The sequence below is a fragment of the Salvia hispanica genome, chromosome 6, assembly GCF_029641045.1.
Source record: "Salvia hispanica isolate PSC_SH4W2 chromosome 6, Shi_PSC_v1, whole genome shotgun sequence".
Lineage (NCBI taxonomy): Eukaryota > Viridiplantae > Streptophyta > Magnoliopsida > Lamiales > Lamiaceae > Salvia > Salvia hispanica.
Window position 1 is genome coordinate 8,720,245 of NC_142697.1, and position 13,166 is coordinate 8,733,410.

The following is a 13,166-nucleotide window of genomic DNA, read 5'->3' on the forward strand; positions in this document are numbered from 1 at the left end:
GTTCTCTCTTTTACTCTCCAAAAGATATATGTTTGCTTACTCTTTAGGGTACATTGTACAACGCATTATAGAGTGTTGTTGCAGTGGAATTCTTTATCTCTGCCGTAGCTGAATCATACTTTATTCAGACATCATATATGTGATGGTAGCGTGCTTGTCATGAAACCGTCACCTCTGCTTTGCACATGCTTGACAGAGAACAAGAAGCTGCTCTTATACCCCCACTTGCTTCATAAGACCATCTAACATTTTTCTCTCTCTTAATTACATTCATTTGTCCCTTCAAATATGAACCATTTTCATTTCAATACCTCTCTTAAAATTATTCACCTTTTATTTTAGACTTTTTTTTCTAATAAGGTGATATTATGCATCACTAATAATATTTCAATTATTTTTGTTTCTTTTATTTTACTAAATAAGTATGCGTTAAAACAGAGCCTATTCAGACCATCACCTCAATCTAACATATATTGTACTCCCATAAAAAATGTCACACTTGTGAGACAACATATGATTTTAAGAGGTTTTGTTTGTATGTTAAGTAGAGAGATAAAATATAATATTATATTAATAACAGAATATATTTCACAAATGAAAATGACATCTTTAATGAGACAGACTAAAAAAGAAAGTAGACATCTTTTATGAGACGGAGGGAGTACAATATTAATTTTATATATTAACAAAATAAAAAAGACAAATTATATTATGCTCCCTCCGTCCTGGTCTAAGCGAGACGTTTTTATTTTGGCACAACAATTTAGATAGTGGTGTTTAATGAATTAAATTATTAATAGTAAAGTAAGAGACGAAATAAAATAAGAAAGAGAAAAAGAGAATAAAGTAAAAGACATTATAAAGTAAGAAAGAGAAAAATAGAATACAGTAAGAGAGATAAGATGATAAAATAGATTAGAAACGAGAAGACTCCTACATTTTTCACTCTCTTACTCTACTCTCTCTACTCTAACTATAATTTTTCAAAATCGAGTACAAAAAAGAAGTGACTCAACTAACGTGAGATAGATGAATACTATCTTCGTCCAAAATAATTGATGGAGGATACATACGAAATTATTAAAGTAGACAAAACTACGTAAATGGTACTTAAACTTTGCATTTTTCATGCCAATAGTCCCTGAACTTATAAAAATATAATAGGTGTAATCACATTCGAGATGAATAGCAAAAAAGTACAACGAAAAAGTGGTTACACAATAGTCCAGGGACTACCATGATATTTTTAAAATCAATGGACTACTGGCGTGCAAAACGCAAAGTTCAGGAACTATTTGCGTAGTTCACTCAATAAAGTAAGAAAGTAAGAGAGAGATATAGAAAAGGAGTAATTGATACTCCCTTCGTCCCCCCATAAGCAATACACTTCGTTTGGGTACGAAATTTAAGAAATTGATATATGAAGAGAGAGAAAAGTAAAAAAAGTGAAGAAAAAATAAAATAGGTGGGAGAATAAAGTAAGAGAGATGAAATTCTATTACTTTATGCTAAAAATGAAAATGACTCACTTATGGTGGGACATCCCAAAAAAGTGACTCACTTATGGTGGATGTAACGGAGGGAGAATATTGTTGGTGAAAAATGAGAGCATCCTATTATAGGAAAAAACTTACTATAAATAGATGAAGACTAATTTTAGTGGACAACTCAAAACAAGAAAAATAAGACTATATTTTTGTGAAGTACTCCCTCCGTCCGCCATTAGGAGTTCCGGTTTATCCTGTTAGTTCTTCCGCCATTAAGAGTCTCGGTTCATTTTTACTATAAATAGTAGGTAGACATCATATTACACTAACTCATTCCACTTACATTTTATTATAAAAAATACTCACTTCGTAAATGACACATTTCTATAATTAGAAACATCACTCACTCTACTTTTATTGTCTCTCTTACTTTATGCTCTTCACTCAACTCAGTAAACAAAACTACATAAAATCCTGTGTCGAATATTTATTATGTGTTTCGACCCCACGATATTTAATTCCTGGATTCGCCATTGATATAATATTCATTCGTCCCATTTAAGATGACACGTTTTCCTTTTTAGTTTGTCCCTAATTAGAGATACATTTCTTTTTCTTGGAAGCTTTCTCTCTCCAATTAATATATACCCTGCCACTTTTTCTAACTCATATTGAAATATTCATCTTTCTTTCTCTCTCTATTTTAATACTTACACTTATCTTTTCCCTCTCTAATTAAACACATTAACCAATAATTTCTAAAATTCCCTGCCAACCAAGAAATATGTCATCTTAGCTGGGATGAAGGAAATATTATTTATTTAATTATTAAAAATAATATTAAATTATATTTAATATTTAAAATATAAAAATTCCGCCTAGTCCATTTTCGGGGTCTTGATCCGCCACCAAGACTGGCAAGCCGCGACGTGCATGACGGGTGGTTTGGGGGAAGGCCGAAGGGGGTGTTCCGTAGAAAAGAAAAAGAAGCTTGGGGAAGAGAAGTAATTCCATTTCAATTAATTACCATTAATCATGCATTTTTAGAAATAATTTTTGTAATTATCCATAAATGACTCGTGTCCATAGTTATTTCTTTTAATGTGTGTTAATAATTTTCATAATTAATTCTTTAATTTTTTAGTTTCTGAAATTGGTTATCTTAATTAATAATTTATTAATTAATTTCTTAATTAATAAAAACTTATGGAATTCTTTAATTAATATATTCTATAGATAAATATATTTTAAATTTTTAGCTTAATTATTCATAATTTTTTATGTTTTTAATGAAGTAATTTCATATATATTGTTTCGTATTTTATGTTTAAAATAAAATAATGAATAATGCAAATTAAATTAAGAGACATGAAGAGGATGATGGGAGAGGAGGCGTTCGTTGTGGCCTTGTGAGAGTTGTGACCTGGTGCAAGGAAAAAAAGAAGAAGATTATTACTCCCCGTCTATTCTTACTGAATCATTTTTCTTTTTGGGAGTCCTATTCTAAATGATACATTTTAAAAAATAGAAACGTTATTCTCTCTCCACTTTTTTCCTCTCTCCGACTTTCTTCACTTAACTCATAAAATAATACTCCCTCCGTCCGCGATTAGGAGTCCCGGTCACTTTTGCACACCTATTTTATAAAAATAATAAAAAATAGTTAAAGTGGAGAAATGGTAAAATAAAAAAGAGAATAATGTTGAGAAGACTCTTGTCAACATTATTATCTCTCTTACTTGACCATTTGTCCACTTTAACTATTTTTTATTATTTTTATAAAACGGGTGCGCAAAAGTGACCGGAACTCCTAATCGCGGACGGAGGGAGTATTAAATAAAACCTCTTGCCAAAATAGAATTGTTCCACTTAAACTAGGGCAAAAAGGAGTACTATAATTTTTAGGTACTATTATTTTATTCTATTGATCACTCTAATAATACTCCCTCCGTCCCAAGATAAGTGACTTGTATTCCTTTTTGGGTTTCCCACTATAAGTGACCTATTTCCATTTTTAGCAAAAAGTCATCTCTCTTACTTTATTCTCCACCTACTTTATTCACTCTTCTCTCCTCTACTTTTCCCTCTCTCATACTTTACTCTTTCCACTTTAACTTATTTAAATATAATTCCTTAAATCTCGTGCCCAAAAGAAGTAAGTCACTTATCTTGGGACGGAGGGAGTACTTTACTATTTGTGACAATCTATTTTTATAAGTTAGAATATTGGATTGGATAGAAAAGTAGTAACACATGAGATCAATTTTTACCCGAATAGCCCTTGGGTTAGCTCGAAAAACGGAGATTTAGGACTATGGCCGAAAATTTATAACCCAAAAAATTTACAACTCAAATAACCCACACCCAAATAGCCCGACAATCTGAATGGATTGATCCGAACCCGAGCGGATTAGCCCAATTAACATCCCTACTAAAAATGACACAATTGAATTAACTTCCTCCATTTTCTCCTATAAAAGTCGCATTTATGTATTGTCCATTTTGGACCACTCTCCATATCTGATCACTGCTGTTGAATTTAAATCTTGGACCAGCTTTAATATTTTGTTACTTTATGTACTAATATAACCACAAAGACAAAGCAAAATAAACCTAATAAGCACCGAGAGAGTAAAAAAACCTTATAAGCACGGTGAAATAAAATACTCATTCCATCCTTAAAAAATATACTCCCTCCGTCCCACATTTGTAGTATTACTAACATTTAGTTATGGCACGAGTTTTAAGGAATTGGTGGAGTGTGTAATTAATGAAGTGAGAGGTGGAGTGTGTAATTAATGAAATGAGATGGTGGAGTGAGATGATGAAGTGTGTAATAAATGAAGTGAAATGGAGTGTATAATAAATGAAGTGAGTTGGTTGACTCTCTTTGACTTTTTGATTTTTTATTTTTGTTTTGATTTATTTTAAATATAGATAATGACATTTTAGTGTAATTTTAGTGAATAATGGGGTAAAATTTTATGTGCAAATATGGTAAATTCTAAATGTTACTCCAAATGTGGGACGGACCTTTATGGCAAAATGTTACTACAAATCTGGGACGGGGGGTATTAGTTTTATAATTTGAGCGTCTCCCTAAATTAGACCAAGTGTAAATATGAAATGTTTTTAACCGATTACACACTACTAATAATGTGGATCTCCCAATCCACTAATGCTATTTTCACTATCTTTTCCATCTCTCTTACATTTTTACATCTTACTATTACTTTATCAATTGCACATTAAAACCCGTGTCATATATAAATTTATCTATTTTTTAAGGACGGATGAGTAGTTGTGAAAGAGTGGCAGTTAGAGAGATCCTGCAGCTTCAACACTTCACTTGTATGTATGTATGTCTATTATATATGCACAATGTTGATATTACAAAATGTTCAATGCAAGTACATAAAATATTCATTGTTTGAAGTCCTACAATTAGAACTGTTTGTATTTTATGCACCCCTATTAATATATATGCGACAGTAACGAAACTTGTGTATAACATGAATGCATAGTGCAACCAGAATCAAAAAGAAGATATTGAAAGAAAAAGAGAACTAACTCACTGCAGCAGAATGACTCTTCTTCAATTCCTATCAACTTATAACTTTGGCATTTGCAATCCCGGTTTCTGTCTTTACAGGTTTCCCACCATCTTACGACGGGATGTTGAAATGAAAAAGCCAAGAAATGACAAAGGCAAACACCATACAAGCGAGAAGAAAATTTAAGAAGCGATGACCATTTAAGCAAGTTCGGGTTTCTAGAGTGGAGGGGGCGGGAGCTAAGGATGTGGCAGTAGCTGCACCATCTGTGTGGCTTTCACTCACTTGTTGAACAGCCTCCATATCAGTAGGACCAACAACGTTGCACGCCACCGAGTTGCAAATTTCACAAGTCCTGAGGTCAGCAGAGACATGATCAGAGAGCTGAGCCAAATGCAAAACAATTGCTACTACAAGGAAAAGGGGATAAAATGCTTCTGGTTTCAATGCTTCTTTATTGTCCGGAAAAATGGCATCAATCTTGAATTTATTACTGTCGATTTGAAAGTTACTCGATCCAGTCGAAATAGCAGTCAGAAAGCGGAGAATGCAAATGTAGCAGATGAAGAAATGTGATGGTTATAGTCAAGTAAAATTTGATGATAAAACCTTCAAATTCTGCTTCATCTTTCACTAGTTTAATGAGTTTCACAGCCTATGCTACTAAAAAAAAAAACTTTGCTCAGTTTAAAGAATTAAGTAAAAAAAGGATAGACTTTGAAATGCGAAATCAGATTTGGCATTTGCTAGCATTAAATCGTTATTGACACCATACCAAGGTAACAGGTTAGGTTAATCAATGTTACACCATAAGGTAAGACAAATATTTCTCCCACCATGAATTCAACAACTATTTGGTTTGAAAAGATTTAGGCTTTTAGCCATGTCTTTCCAGGTGTATAGGAGTAATATACTAAAAATATTGCCTTTGGCTGAGGAATCCCTGTAAATTCTGAGATTTTATTACTATAATCAAGAAAAACTCATTTGCTTTAACATCACATTCTTGATTATATTCCCTCATCAGCATTTACCAGAAACACTAACCAAACCAAACACTACCATAACAAGACAAAGGAAAGGAATCCAAGAAAACAACCTTAAACAGACACACACCACAATTCAATATTAATAATTGAAAATTGAAGAGTTACTGACTTGTTTCCTTTGATTTTGAACCATGTTTCAGCACAATGCTTGTGAGCAGCAGCTAAATCATCCTTACAAGAGCACCCCAATTGAATGGCAATCCCAGAGCTAGGGCTACTGCTCACCAAACCCAAATGGCAAATCCGGCAATCTCTCTCAATCACCTCCTGCACCGCTTTCTCCCCGCTCTCTAAATCCAAATATTCCAAATCCCCATCTTCCAAAATCTCCGACCCACAGGCGAAGCTGCAATCGTCGTTGAATTGCGAGTTGCAAGAGCCCTCCACGGCGTCGGAGAAGCAAACGCTTCCCTCCTTGTCTTCGCCGCATTCCAAATCTGTGTTGGATATTATTCCTAAAGCAGCCATTTGTGAATTGTTTCAAGGCGCTGCAGCTACATAAATACCTTCAAAATTCAATCTTTATACAACCCATTTCCTAATTTCTCCGCTTCTGTCATGAATTCTACTATGTTTTTGAGGTATGAGAAAGAATGAATCTTGAAATGTGTTGAATCTGAGCAAATTCAAGACTCTCTGTCTATTTATCAACTTCTGAAATTGAAAATGACACTTTATTTTCGAAGGTTGGGAGTAGTAGTAGTATGTGGCAAGAATTAGAAATCCATCGATTTTAAAGTATAGAAATAAAAAAGAATTTACAACAAAAATGGCAGTACTTTAATACTCCACATTAACTATCTAAATTACAACTAACAAATCTTACCAAATATTTTTGCAATTAATAGTATTTCCGCGGTAGGAAAACTATTGAATGTGGACTTTGAGGAGAAAGAGCCAAAACAAATCATCAGTTTAATATTCAATTACACATGGAGCTGCTAAAGCGCCTAAAAATTAATATTTGAAGCTATAATAATCGAATATTAATTGTGAATTTGCGTGTGATAAAGAGAAAGTATGTGTAGAGTGCAAAAAAAATGATTAAGTTAAGTAATGTTGGATGCTTGAGTGAAATCTTTGCCTTATTCTTTTTTCCAGGGGGTATGATGCATTGATGCTTGTTTGTTATTTTGATTAGGCTATAATTATGACTAATTATTCATCATTAACTCCTTTTAATGTTGCTTCGTGCATGACTTTATCACCTTTTGTCCTTTACACATCTTACACGCCATGCTCTATGTTTTTTCATCAATGTGTTCATTTCAAAACGGTTATATTTTTTCATAAATGCCTGCTCCTTTTATTTTGCCATGACTATCTACAAATCATTTTTTATGTCGGCTACGACTGCAGCGTGAGACGAAGCCAGGAATTCTTAGCAAAGGAGGCAAAAATATGCAAGGAGAAATTTTAAAAATTATAAAGAAGGGCAATTAGTGAAAGATTAAAACAAAAATCTATATAATAGGTTATACATACAGGGGCGCACTATGGTCCATAAGGTAAATTCTGTCAAAAATCAAAGCAAATCTCAGCCCTTGGATCCTCAGATTAGATGGTTGTGATCATAATACCCGAGATACATTATTACACTAAAAGCGTTACATTATTAACTAGGCTACATTATTAGACTGCACAATCTACATTATTAGACTACAACGTGTTACATTATTAGCCGAGCTACATTATTAGACTACACGATCTACATTATTAGGTGAGACATGGCATTAATCTAACGGTTACATTACAGGATCCAATGGTTGAGATTTGCTTTGATTTTTTTACAGAATTTCACTTATGGACCTGATCATATCCCTATACATATATAGGTAAATATGAGTAAGGGCATTTGCCTTTTCTAGCTTAATGTTAGATCCGTCCCTGACTGCATCTTCCTTCCTCGTCGTCCACCACAAAGTACCCAAGGATAGAAAACAACACTTTTAACTATCGACATCTAAAGCAACTACTATTTCTTAACCTTGGGCGATAACAGTGCTCTCCTTCAGTCTCTGTTGTGAATTTTAAGGTATAAATATAAGCAAAGATAGTTACAATAATGTAATAATGAATAACCTATAAATACTCCTAGAAGTCGAAAACAAATAAATCCTAAGAGACAAAAAATGATAAAAACAGGGATAGGATCAAATAAATAAAAACAAATAAGCAAAGATAGAACCAATTGAACACCTGCTACACCCCTACGTGCAAGAATTGTTTTTAGTACTACTAATTACGTCGATTATATTATGTTACCAAAATAAACAGAACTACTAGTATTAATGTTTTTGTGTTATTCTATCACAATAGGCTCATTGTACAAGCTAACGTTTGAATAACACAAAGAAAATCGCGAAATTGATGCTGTTTGTCTCCTGGTAAAAGATTTACATCATAGGAATATGACTACTTTGATGTAGATTCCTTACATTATTATCTATATTCAGTGAATATTGTTATTCTTCTGCTGCAGAAAAAAATTGTGTCAAATGGTATACTACTATTAGTCTTCCGGTACAGAAAAGAAAATTAAAAGGAAAAGTGAATCGAATAAAATTTTAAATAATTATATTGTGACTAAAACATGACACAAACTAAAATTAAAGGGGGATGGAGGGAGGGTGGGAGAGTAAAATTGTACTCCAATCTTATGCAGAATTGTTTTATGCAAAATAAATGGAATAAATTTTTAATAACGAAGAGTAGTAACCGAATGATTGAACATTTGAACAGTCAAATAGGAAATCACTAAAAAAAAGTATAATTACTCATTAGCTTTAATTTTAGCATTATTTTTCTTAATTATTTACGTGTCAACCTTTTATAATTTTAAATAGCGCTTTTTGTCCCAACCTAAATGAAATGAAACATGTTGATTTTTGTGATATCCGACCTAATTGAGACATTTTTTCAGTTCCTCCTTCCATGAAAGTTTTATCAATTTTTCGTGCACTTTATTTTAGAAAAACTAAAGTACTCTCCATCATCCTATAAAAAATGATTCACTTTCCTTTTTTATTTGTCTCATCCAAAATGACTTATTACTAAAAATAAAAACTTATTTACCTCTACTATATTTTTCTTTTTTTACTTTATTTTCTCCACCTAACACACAAAATAAAACTTCATGAATTCATGTGTCGTTCAAAGAATGAGTCATTTTCCTTGGAACTAAGGGAGTAGTAAATTATTAAAAACGAGAGAGATCAAAATAAGCGAGAATAATAATTAAATATCTTCTGTCTATGCTATAAATAATTTGATTTCAAGTTTAATGAAAATAATAACCAAAACAAATGTCCTAGAATTAGAAAAGAAAATAGGAAGATTTGCATTTCATTAGAAATTGAAGCAACACTTGTCACTAGACCAAAACAGTATTTTACGCTAGGGAGCGCTTGGATAACAATTACTACTCCATTATCTATGTTTTGCCATATTTTAATCATACACAAATTTTAAGAAATATAATGAAAAATGAGTTAAAAAAATTAATGAAGAGTGATTTTTATTTTTATATATTAGTTTTATAATAAAATGTGAGTTATAATGAGTTAATGGAATATAAAGTTCACTATTAAAAATGATAAAAAGTGAAGTGCGATAAATTTTATGGATAGAAGAAAATGAAAAAATGTGATAAAATTTAAGTGATAGATATAGTAATATTTAAATTAATAGCTAAAAAAACAGGAAATCCGTTTGATTCGAGCAAGTTGAAAAGGACTCAAAGACAAAACAAAAAAAGGAAGTTTAATAGAGGGCGCCAAACATGTCACAAACCGATTTGTATCACATACCACACATGGCTTGTCCGTTTCAAAAAGGCAACCACAAATTACAAGGAACCAATACTCCGTTTTTTTAATCTTTTTTGGAACCAAACAAGCCCTAGAATGTGACAATGCACTCCATTTATATGTAACAAAAGTATTGGCAATATTTTTCCTTGACTCATTTCGCCATTTTAATACATTATATAGTAGTAGAGTCATTTTTCTTTTAGTAAAAGTCAACAAAACTTCTCATTTATTTTATTCTCTCTTCCTTTCATTTCTCTACCTTTTTCATTTCTTATTTTATTTTTTTCTTTACTTAACTCATTTAATATAATTATTCTTAAATCGTTCATCGAAAATAAACGTTTCCACTACTATAGAACGGATGGAATATTTTTGAGGTCATGGTTCGACAATGATGACTGGTTTTGGTGTGAAAGTGGAATGGGGTGGGTGAGGTATTATCACGGCTTAAAGAGCTAAAGTTAAGGCTTGTTTAATTGGTAATTATCATGTTTTAAATGCGATCCGCATTCCGCAGTCATTAGTTAGTGGTATTTGATATTAGTGTCTTTCACTTTATGTTTTCCTTTAGAACTTTATTCATTTCCAAATATGAAGAATAAATAAAAATTAATCATGTACAAAATGAAACTTGCGGTAATTATGTGTAAATGCGCACTTAATGAATCATATCATATTCCATGTGTATCTTAAATTCGTTTGAATTTATTGTTAGAAATCCAAATATTGAATCATCTCGATAGGCTTGTCACGACATAGAATCACATCGACCCTTTCTACATCGAAAACTACTTATTTGATAATTGATATCCATACAATGTAATATTATCTCGGAGACGGAAATCGGAATTAAATATTCGAAATTCTTCAACCACTCCTTCTGTGTCATTATATTGATAGATAAAAATACGCAAATATTGAAATATTCGTTCCAATTATCATACTCTCTAGTAAAAAAATATAGTCTTATTAGTAAACGATATAAGTTTTAATGCAAAATTCGAATATATCAAATAAATAAATAAAATTGGGTAAAAGAGAAAGAGAAAGAGAAAGAGAAAGAGAAAATAAAGATAAAATATGAGAGAAAGATATAAAGTTAATACTCTCTTTGTCCCATAGGAGTATGCACTTTTTTTCCTTTTTAATCTGTTCCACAAGAGTATACAATTTCTAAATTTGAAAACTCTTTTATGTCTAAAGAGAGAGATAAAGTTTTATAACTGCCATATTTGTCTTCTTTATATAAAAAATCATGCTTCAAGAGGCAATGACGGAAGGAGGTGGGGTCGCGTGGGGTCGGCCGACCCCACCGTGGGACCACGAATACCGAAAATCTCTATTGAATTTCAGGCTTTCGATCAGCGGTCGACCCTACCTACAACCTTTCGTCCCAAAAAAGATAGTCTCTCTTTGAAATAGATGATGAAAATTGTAACTTTGGTTCTTGTTTATTGTTGTTTTTTGGATTTGTTAAATGGTAATGAATTTATTCACATATATATCAAGGAATTATATACGGTGTTCGCGTTTCTGTATTATCAATAAGCGTGTTTGTGTGTGTGTTTTTTACAGAGAATACTGGAAAGAGAGAACGAAAGAGTTCCTTCGTATGGCTTGATGATGCTTCTACTATTAATTTTACTTTGTGCATTGAATGACTAGCATCAATATATCATTAAGTGCTGTGTTTTTCAATAATTTTTATTACTACAAGTGAATATGAAGAACTATATCATATCACTAGTTGTCTAACCACACATTCACTGACTTTACAAAAATATCTCACTATTATCTATTTGATGCACTCATCAACTATAAAAATTTATCAAAACAAAAAAAAAAAAGTGTTTTTTAAGATTTTACATCAACAACGTCGAGCAGAGACGAAAGTTGGTCTTAGTGATCTGATATGCCGAGTGGAAGGGTGTCGCTTAATGGATAAAAGTTACTCTAGGATTTATTGCTAATTCGTCCGCCCCCACTATAAATGTTTTCTGGGTCCGTCATTGTCAAGAGGAAAGGTATTTAAAAAATATATTATGGAATATCTTTTTTTCTCATTTTGAAGAGGTATGGACAGATAAAATCTTATAACTAATATATTTGCCTTTTTTTCATAAAAAATCATTTTTCAAAGCAGGAAGATATTTGAGAATCGTACTTTATGTTTTGGAATGCGTGTTGTATTGTTTATTTATTTTAAAAAATAATTTACCTTTCTACTCCATATACCTTTTCCATTTGGAATTCATTATTTTTTGAAAGGGTATTTTACTCTTTTTTAGAAGGTAAATGGATGATATATTTTTTCTATATACCTTATCCCTTGAAGATGTTCTAATGGGGGGTGAGACCCATTCTCCTTTAACAATGTTTTAATAACTACTCCCTCCTTCCGCGAATAGGAGTCTCATTTGTTTCCGGCACGAGCTTTAAGAAATGTTAAGAAAAGTGGGTGGAAGAAAATTAGTGGAATAGAGTTCCCACTTCATATATTAGTTTTAAATGATATGTGAGTGGAATGAGTTAGTGGAATGTGGGGTCTCCTTACCATTTATGGTAATTATGAACCGGGACTCCTATTCGCGGACGGACCAAAATGGAAAAACGGGACTCCTATTCGCGGACAAGGGGAGTATGTCTTTCTACATCTCTTACTACTTTACTGAGTATGCAAATAAACACGTACCCAACTAAAATTGCATATTCTTGTGGAACGAAGGGAGTAATAAATTGAGAGTAACTTTTCATTATTAGTATGAACTAATTTTGATGAACATACAAAAATGAAAAGTTGGACTATTATTATTTGTGGATGTATGGAGTACTAAATTATGAGACGTATATTGGTCTTTGACTAAAATTAGGCTTTTATTATTTTTCTTCAGAACTCCGTCCCATAAGAATATGCACTTTTGGTTGGACACAGATTTTATTGCACAATTGGTAAAGTAAGAGAAATGTAAAAAAAAAGTTAATTAAAGTATTATTAGTGGAGAATAGGTTCAACCTCATTAGAGAGAAAAGAGTTTCTAATATTAGAAAGCGTATATTCTTGTGGGACGGATTAAAATGGAAAGATTGTATATTCTTGTGGGACGGGGAGGGAGTATATAAAATGATATCCCCGTTCCATTAAGAGAGTAGATCAAAAACCACACATATTCAAATAATCATTTTACTGACAGTAAATTTCTAGCCACGCATACTTAAATAAAATACAGTGATGAAAAGGCAAACTAAAAGATTTAATCCAATCAA

General features: G+C 32.0%; 1 protein-coding gene across 1 annotated transcript; it reads right to left on the reverse strand.

Moving 5' to 3' along the window:
- Positions 1 to 5,036: 5,036 nt before the first annotated feature.
- Positions 5,037 to 6,781, reverse strand: LOC125204903 (uncharacterized). The gene is made up of 2 exons (XM_048103674.2): positions 6,200 to 6,781; positions 5,037 to 5,396 (listed from the first exon to the last, which is right to left on the reverse strand). The coding sequence occupies exons 1-2, from the start codon at positions 6,556 to 6,558 to the stop codon at positions 5,153 to 5,155; spliced, it is 603 nt and encodes a 200-aa protein (XP_047959631.1). The 5' UTR covers positions 6,559 to 6,781; the 3' UTR covers positions 5,037 to 5,152.
- Between the last annotated feature and the right edge of the window lie 6,385 nt (positions 6,782 to 13,166).